At 41.9% G+C, this 9,364-nt stretch overlaps 1 protein-coding gene across 8 annotated transcripts in view; it reads right to left on the bottom strand.

Moving 5' to 3' along the window:
* Positions 1 to 1,345: 1,345 nt before the first annotated feature.
* The window catches only part of LOC137353716 (circularly permutated Ras protein 1-like), a 119,629-nt gene continuing 111,610 nt past the window's right edge, over positions 1,346 to 9,364 (bottom strand). For all 8 annotated transcript variants that reach the window (XM_068020081.1, XM_068020089.1, XM_068020084.1 and 5 more), the window contains 4 exons: positions 7,633 to 7,773; positions 7,162 to 7,255; positions 6,750 to 6,821; positions 1,346 to 2,798 (listed from right to left, as the gene is read on the bottom strand). In XM_068020081.1, coding sequence (XP_067876182.1) covers positions 2,706 to 2,798; positions 6,750 to 6,821; positions 7,162 to 7,255; positions 7,633 to 7,773 — 400 coding nt within the window. In that variant the 3' untranslated portion in view covers positions 1,346 to 2,705. The remainder of the gene's footprint in view (positions 2,799 to 6,749; positions 6,822 to 7,161; positions 7,256 to 7,632; positions 7,774 to 9,364) is intronic.

The raw sequence follows: 9,364 nt of genomic DNA, 5'->3' as shown, positions 1-9,364 counted from the left end.
GACACAAAGATAGGTAGGAAAGTAGGTTGTGAAGAGGACGTAAGGAGGCTACAAAGGGAAATGGATAGGTTAAGTGAGTGGGCAAAGATCTGGCAGATGGAGTATAATGCAGGAAAATGCAAAGTTGTCCATTTTGGCAGGAAGAATAAAAAAGCATATTATCTAAATGGTGAGAGATTGTGAAGCTTTGAGATGCAGAAGGATTTGAATGTCCTAGTGCATGAATCACAAAAGGTTAATATGCAGGTACAGCACGTAATTAGTAGGGAGGTCATGCTTCAGTTATACAGGGAATTGGTGAGACCACATCTGAAGTACTGTGTACAGTATTGGTCTCTTTATTTAAGGAAGGATGTAAATGTGTTGGAAGCAGTTCAAAGAAACTTTACTGGACTGACAGCTGAAAGGTTGGACAGGCTAGGCTTGTATCTGCTGGAATTTAGAAGTGTAAGAGGTGACTTGATTGAAACATATAAGATCCTGAGGGGTCTTGAAGGGGTGGATGTGGAAAGGATGTTTCGCTTTGTGGAAGAATCTAGAATCAGGGGGCACTGTTTAAAAATAAGGGGTCACCCATTTCAGACAGAAATGAGGCAAAGTTTTTTCTCTCAGAGGGTCGTGAGTCTTTGGAATTCTCTTCCTCAAAAAAGCGGTTGAAGCAGAGTCTTTGAATATTTTTAAGGCAGAGGTAGATAGATTCTTGATAATCAAGGGGGTGAAAGGTTATGGGGGGTAGGTGGGAATGTGGAGTAATCGGTTCAGCCATGAACTTATTGAATGGCGGAGCAGGCTCAAGGGGCCGAGTGGCCTACTCCTGCTCCTAATTCGTATGTTCGTATGTTAATGTTTCTGGGCTCAGCACAATTTGTAGGCCTATTTTGAAACATTGCTAATCATAGTAAGATTTGTTCAATGTTAAAAAGAAGCAACTCCAAAAATCAAAGTTCACCATAAACTCTCAGATTTTCCAAAGGGACATGTTTTGTGGATTAGTGCTTGAGGGCTCTCTGGGGCAAGATTTTACTGTGCAAACATTCCATATTAAAAATAAGACCGATTTGCATGTAAATAACATCTGATCCTATCTCTCAGAAACACTCCAGTACAATTAATGACTTTTGTTACAACCAGGTGCGAAATGTGTCCAGGAGTCTGTTACTATCTTCACGTGGTCTTATTGTAACAGTGCTTAATTTTAAACACACTGTGTTTTGAGCTCCCCCTTTGTGAAGCTTTGTTCACAACTTTCCAATTATAAGGCAAAGAAATGAACACAAATAGACTCTCTGTCATTGAATGAAGATGAAATTTATTAAACCTTAAACTTAAACTCTAATGCGGTTAATGCCTACGGATATATGACGCACCCACGCTAGCAAACACAGGCTATACACACATGCAAATAGGGACAGGAAAGAGCAGAAGAAAAGATAAGTAGAATAGTTTGAGGCAATATCTTGTTACTGTTTCTCGAACTCGCTGTAGTCCTTGATTGAAGATATGGTCTTATGTTTTGTTGGGGCCCAGTATTCGTCTTAAACCTTGTTCACGTGGGAGACTGTTCTCTCTTTGGGTTTATATGTCTTCACAAGATTCAGTTCAGTGGGAAAGAGATGGAGGCAGACAGACAGGAGAGGAGATGCTCTCAGTCCATGAGCACACGGCATTCTCTGTTCAAATCCTTTGGTGGGAGTTCAAATTCAAAAGAACTCCCAAGTTGCCTAGCAGGTTAATCATGTGACTAGCTCCTTATATTGAACAGTCTCTCCTTCGAGGTTTGTGGATTGTACCTTAGCAGTCCCTGGAATGCTAGCTCCCCCCAGCTTCAACGTCTGGTAATCAAAAGTTCATTGTTGGTTGAGTGAGTCAGAGCATGGCCCTTTGTCCCTTGTTCCAACACTGCCGATTACCATGGAAATGTCTTTCCGGTCAGGGGCTTGCAATTTTAAGTTTATGTTCATGTGGCGAAATAATGTGTGCCTCAATCTTGGCAGGTGGGGGTTTGCCTGACACAGTCATTATCATGGAAACAAATTCATGAGCCATTTTTGCACAGCAGGATCCCACAAGTAACAATGAGATGAATGAATAACCAGTTAGTTTATTTTTGGTGGTAATAATTGAAAGAAAAATTGGTCTCAACACCAAAAAACTCCCTTTTTTCATAATGGCATGGAATCCTTAACAGACAGATAGGCTCCGTTTAATATCGCATTAAAAGGATAGCATCTAACAATGACAATGCACATTATGAGCTGAAATCCTGAAATGAGCCTTGAACCCATGACCTGTTGAGTCAGGAGTTCTATCAACTGAACCAAGCTTACAGTTCTGGTCAGAATTTTCATGTGGGAATGTCCTGCTCCGCCACCTTAACTTAAACAGATGATCCGTTGAAACCCCAGAGCAGTTTACACAATTTTTCCATAGATTCCACCAATTGGGAGATTGAGAAAATGAAAATTTGCTTGAATTTTATGGGTACTGCTTCAGCCAATTAGCAGCCACATCTTTATAACATCTTTGCATTTTTGACATTTATTTTCAGCATGTGCTAAAGCTAGCATTTATTGTCATTCCAGAGTTGCCCTTGAGAAAGTGGTGATTTTTTTTTCTTGAACCACTGCAGCCCATGTGGTTTAAATGTTTCCAGAAAGAGGGAGTCAGAAGTTCAAGAGAGAATCAGGCTGATTTGCCTGGGACCATCACAGTGCCACCATGAACTTTGGTTTCTTGAACATTTTTTTCTTTGCATTCTTCAGCCGATAAACCACACTGGCAATGTCATCTGTGAAAGACTGGGGATACAACATAAAGGTACACAGTATCATTACAATATATTATATGGATCACGCATTTATAGACCTTGTCATGTCATGCCACTTACATCACACAGGGTGGAGTAAAAGGGTGACCGTCACAAAAGCTCAATAAACACTTGAGAAGGCTATTCAGCCCATCAAACCCAAACTCTCCAGCTGAAGCTCATCCTTCAAAATGCCCTAACTCTCTATAGCTAAACTTCCAGCTATATTTTGTACTTCATTATTATCTTGTTGTATTTACTAACATCCCTGGCAGATTATTTTGAACAGAGAGCAATAAAAAGCTACCCTGTCCAGATGGGATGCATGCTAGGTTGCTGAGGGAAGTAAAGGTTGAAATTGCAGAGGCTCTAACTGCAATCTTCTTTAGATAGGGGAATGGTGTCAGAGGACTGGAAGATTACAATATTGCACCCCTGTTAAAAAAAAAGGGAGGGGGATAAACCCATATAGCAGGCTGATTAGCCAAACATTGGAGGTAGGGAAGCTTTTAGAGACAATAATCTGGGAGAAAATTATTTGGCAATTGGAAAAACATAAGTTAATAAATGAAAGGCAGCACAGATTTTTTACAGGCAAATAGTGTTTGACAAACTTCTTTCATGAAGTAACAGAGAGGGTTGTGCAGTTTATGTTATGGACTTTCAAAAAGCATTTGATAAAGTAATGCATAATAGACTTGTTAGCAAAATTGAAGTAAGGCATGGGATTAAAGGGGTAGTGGCTATGAAACTGAGAAGATGTCAAGTCGTTATAAGGGGTAAAAAGGAAATTTACTCGATGGTACCAGGGATGAAAGACTATGTGGCGAGACTAGAAAAGTTGTACTTTAAGTTGTTCTCCTTAGAGTAGAGAAGCTAAAGGGGAGTTAAACAGGGTAGATTTAGAACTAGAAACAAGAAATGCTGGAAATACTCAGCAGGTCTGGCAGCATCTGTGGAGAAAGAAGCAGAGTTAACGTTTCAGGTCAGTGACCCTTCTTCGGAACAAGAGTCACTGACCCGAAACGTTAACTCTGCTTCTCTCTCCACAGATGCTGTCAGACCTGCTGAGCATTTCCAGCATTTCTTGTTTTTATTTCAGATTTCCAGCAGCTGCGGTATTTTGCTTTTAGATTTAGAACTATGCTTCCCTCTAGTGGTGAAATCCAGAACAAGAGGGCAGAACAGAATTGGAAGTAACCAGGTTAAAAGAAGAGCTGTAAGAATATTGAATACAGTTCTCAGAGGCCATAGGTGTAAAGCACAAGGTTTAAGAGGAATGTTGATCATTATTTGGAAGTAAAGGTATTAATTGGATATGAAAAAAGTAGAGAATTTAGATTAAAAAGATAAGGACCTGTCATAGCTGTTGGAACTGCATAGCAAGGCTCCCACATTCACCTCCTATTTGTAGTCTTTTTGATAAAGTTTTTCCTAATATCTGTTTTAAACATGTTTTTTAAACTCATCTAAATTTCTATCCTCTGCCTTGCTGACTTAGTTTGGAGTAATATTCTTGTTTTACCTCATTGACAGCAGTTCATACTTCACCAGAGTTCTGCTGACTTTCCGGCTGTCTATCTCAGCACTAAATTCATCAGCTTTTACATAGAAAATGAGCCATTTATCCATTACACCTCTGCCATTTCTCTGAAAGAGCTTCCAGGATAGATTTTCCTTTACCCTGCTCCTAAAAGGCATCTGAGAAATCAATATTACTCCTTTTTCCCCCTGTCTTTCCCTTAAATATCTTGCCTCGCGAATAGTCTGTATTTTTTTCTGGTGTCTGCACCTGATTGGGCGCAATGTAAATTACATGCAAATATTTATCAGTTGGCTCTGTGGATTTCCTCTGTGCTGAATGCAGATCAGGAGCAGACGCACTCCATGGAAATGCTGCTATGTCCTGATTAAGTGCTTTCAGACTTGAAGTGACAGTCTAGTATTCTTGGGAAAGGTCAAAACATGGCTGAGATTTTGTTGCTGAATGCTTCTAGTCTAGTAAGCTTTGTGATGGAGGCTGAAGAGAAATAACTACCTGCTCCTCCCTGCTAAAGAAATGTGTCCCCCCCCCCCACCCCCAAACCATTAACAATGTTGGTAACAAGCCAAAGTTCCTTGCTCCTTGACCATAAACCTGCTCCATGCAAAGCATCCTTTCTGACGAGTACCACACCATCATTCTTCACACCCATACTCTTCCTTTCCTCCATCTACTGCTTGTCACCAAGCTGCTGTCCTTTATTAACTTCCTACAGGGGAGTCCAAGCCTGGGTGCTGCCGCCTTCCCAGCACTATTGCAGTAATAATTTCAAAGGGGCAAAGCGTTTAAATAAATGATAAGCCACAGAAATTTAATTGCCAGCTTCTGGCTGGGTTACGTAGATATCATCACACACCTGATATCCATTTAATGCCACATAAGTTATTATTTTGATGGGCATCCACTGTGCCTGACCCTATACCTTTAAGGCCCAGGAAATGCCCAGATTTTCTGCTACCTTCCTATCAGCACCCATAATTGCTATGCACTCCTCCAATCATCAAACTAGGCCTTAGAGTAAGTTATGAAACCAGCAAGGTAGGGGTGAGAGGGCAGCAGGAGAGAGGGACAGGTGGGAGAGGAGTAGTGATCAGACACTAACATGGTAGAAGTTTATGAAAATTGGCATGTTGGTTCTGTCCGTATATTAATGACTTGGATGCAGGGATAGAAGGTAATATAGCCAAATTTGCAGATGACACTAAAGAAATAAGAAATTGACACATGGATATGGATAGGTTAGGTGAATGGGCCAAAATTTGGCAGATGGAGTTTAACGTTGGTAAGTGTGAGGTTATCCACTTTGGTCGGAAGAATAGAAAGGCAAATTATTATCTAAATGGAGAGAAACTTCAGAGTGCTTCAGTGCAGAGGGATCTGGGTGTCCTCGTGCATGAATCGCAGAAAACTAGTATGCAGGTATAGCAGGTAATAAGGAAGACAAATGGAATTTTGGCATTTATTGCTGAAGGAATAGAATATAAAAGTAGGGAAGTGTTGCTGCAACTGTACAAGGCATTAGTGAGACCGCACCCGGAGTATTGCGTACAGTTTTGGTCCCCTTACTTGAGGGGGGATGTAGTTGCATTGGAGGCAGTTCAGAGGAGGTTCACTAGATTGATTCCGGGATGAGGGGTTTGTCTTATGAAGAGAGATTGAGCAGTTTAGGCCTTTACTCTCTAGAGTTTAGAAGAATGAGAGGAGATCTAATTGAGGTATATAAGATGATTAAGGGGATTGACAAAGTAGACGTAGAGAGGATGTTTCCTCTTGTGGGGCAATCTAGAACGAGAGGTCATTGTTTTAGGATAAGGGGTAGCAGATTTAAAACAGAGATGAGGAGAAATTACTTCTCAAAGGGTCGTAAATCTGTGGAATTCACTACCCCAGAATGCGGTGGATGCCCGACATTGAGTAAATTTAAGGAGGAGATAGACAGATTTTTAATTAGTAATGGGTTGAAGGGTTATGGAGAACGGGCAGGAAAGTGGAGTTGAGGCCGAGATGAGATCAGCCATGATCGTATTGAATGGTGGAGCAGGCTCGGGGGGCTGAATTGCCTACTCCTGCTCCTAATTCTTATGTTTCCTTTATCAGGTAAAAAATATCAGATTGGGTTTTAAACTATTGCAATGCAATAGAAACAAAAATCTAAATTATTTAAAATGTAGTTAGATGCTGGAGTGAGAGCACTGAGGTACTGCAGGGTTGAAACACAACAGGACAAATAATATGAATCTGTTTTAATTGTAATGAAAGAATTACACCAAAAATTGCTGCAGCACCACTGCTTCCACTCTGTCTCTGGCTTTTAAACAAGCCACTGCAGTGATCATTCTGTAAATCCAGCATTGCATAGACATATTCCTAATATCAGGACTTGCACTAATTGATTCTTACCTTAACAACAGACTCTCTGTCTCTCTTGGTGCTTAGTGCCTCATACACAGGCTGTGCTGTTGCTGCTGCATCCTGGAAGACAGGTCAGGACACCTTTTGAAACAAGCTTTGTTTATTTCCATTATATTCTAATTTATTTCCTACCCTTCAATCAAACCCATAGTTGAAAGGAAGGGCAGACAGTTGCTCCCAGCAGGCGTGAAAGGCAGAGGCTTTCCGATCTCCCCGCCCCCCGCTCACAAACCTTTGCATAGAAGCCAGATCAAAAATTTGTGAATGCACTGCTGGTCTGGACAGATGTCATCCTGTCTACATCAGCGTCCAAACTGATCCAGGATGAGTGCAGATGCTCATAGATCTGAGTTGCTGTTGGAAAACTGAAGTACAGAAAGAAATGGTTCAGTTTGGTTACCTGTGTTTTGCTATTGACAGCGCTGTAAATAGGGGACATGGATTGCATCCAACTCTCATAAATCGCCTCCTGCTCCCTATCATTCTTTCTGGCTCTGTGGAAAAGAGATGCTTCAATCATTGTTGGGCTCAATTGCATCCTAATTAATTTCTGTTGTAGAAAGGCTGTTACTTTGTTAAAGGCTGTTTACTTGTGAAACCCTGAGGGCATTTTATTGAGGATTGTTCCACTCACAGCAGAGCAGATATAAGAAACAAAAAAGGAACAAATTTATATTTATTTTTGGATTCCACATCCTCAGGACATCCCAAAGCATTTTGCAATGAATTACATATTATTATAAAGGAGAGTTTATCTTACAGTGCTATGAAGTGGTATTACAAAAACCTTTCCACACACAGTTCAGTAACATTATGTTGCCAAGGGCTGCTGCACACAGCATAGCAGAAGGATTGCAGTTGTCCTACTTACACTATTTCTTCTATGAGTTCCTTCTGAGCCAGGGCCGCCTCCTGAGCATCTTGCATTCTGCCTTCCATAGCCAAGCGAGCACTGATCTGTGCAGTGTGAGTCTGGAGAACACTGAGGTTTATATGGCTCTTAACAATGACACTGGAAATAAAAAAAACTCGTCACCTCAGTCAACTACATTGACAGGACTGGTGCATGAACTGCACCCCAAAGGTGCACACTGGCAACGGACAGGAGCGGGTTGCTACGCACTAGTACATGGACAAGACCACACTGGTACATGGACAATGTCATGCTGATGCACAGACAAGACCATGCAGGTACACACTTATACACAGACAACAGCACACAGGTACATGCTGATACACGCTAGCACGCTGACTGTGCCAGGCTGGTACATGTTAGTACACGCTGTGCCATGCTGTTACAAGCTAGTATATAGACAGTGCCACGCTGGTACATAGACAGGGCTGCACAGATTCTTGCCATTGTGTTATTTCAATATTATAATGGAGTAGATTTTCCACTTGTAGTGCAATCAGCAATCCAGATATAAAATTGCACAAGCTTTTGGAAATGAATATTTGCTCAATTTGCTCAAAACTACCCATAAATGCCACCCCTCATTACTATGTTCCCGCTGCCCCTTTCCTCTCTCCTCTGCTCCTGCCCTTGTTCCTCTCTCCTCTTTCTCCCACCTCCCCACCCCCCACCATTCCTCTCTCCTCTAACACCCCACACCCCATCCCCCCACATGGAACACATCCCTGCCTCACCAATTACCCACGTGCCCCATTTCCTTCAAAACTTTCACTCACTTACCAAAACCAGCATCACATATGGTGGCTCTAACCTTTTACTGAGGTTGTCATGCCTGGCTTATCTGTTCTACATGTCACTTGCCCTAACGAACCATTGTGCTGCTTGTTTGGACCTCATGGCTGAGTTCCATCATTTCCTGTCTTCTTAACTTGTTGATGCCTTTTCCTCCTTCGATAACCTCATTCTCCAGTATGCATTCATTTCTCATTTAAAATCATTCTTCACCATCCTCTCAAGTCCCAGCTTCGCAGCCAAAATCTCCTCCCCCCCTCTCCTCACTCTGCCTCTGCTTTAAGCAACTCTTCATTCTTGGTGATTTTGATCTTAATTTAAGTTCCCCTTCCATCCTCTCCTCTGAATTCTCTGCACTCTCATCTTCACTCAGCATCACTTTTCACAAAATCTCCCCCAAACAATCCCTGAAGGACGAGATCTTGTCACCTCTGCAATTTCTGTCTTCAACAAACGAATTGCTACTCACCAATTCACGTTCCTTTAACACAGAATCACAGAATAATACAGTGCAGAAAAGGCCCTTCAGCCCATTGAGTCTGCACCAATGCATTAAAGACACCTGACATGTCTACCTAATCCCATTTGCCAGCACTTGGCCCATAGCCTTGAATGTTATGACGTGCCAAGTGCTCATCCAGGTACTTTTTAAAATGTAGTTAGATGCTGGAGTGAGAGGATGCATCTCCAGGAGGCTGCAGCTGCCTAGCAGAGCGCGAGCAGCAAAGGCAGATGGCAGCCATGATGGGGCCTGCTGCTGCCTTGCCAAAGACAGATGGCAAGGATAAAGACATTGTTGAAACATCCAAATATGAGGTAATGCCCATGATCCAGCCCAAGATCCCAGACAGCCCCATAATTTTTAACTGAAAAAAAGTGTTTCCCTTTGCCACGCTGT

Source organism: Heterodontus francisci, chromosome 41 (assembly GCF_036365525.1).
Source record: "Heterodontus francisci isolate sHetFra1 chromosome 41, sHetFra1.hap1, whole genome shotgun sequence".
Classification (NCBI taxonomy): domain Eukaryota; kingdom Metazoa; phylum Chordata; class Chondrichthyes; order Heterodontiformes; family Heterodontidae; genus Heterodontus; species Heterodontus francisci.
Note: the sequence above shows the minus strand (reverse complement) of the source record. Positions and strands in the feature narration are given on the sequence as shown.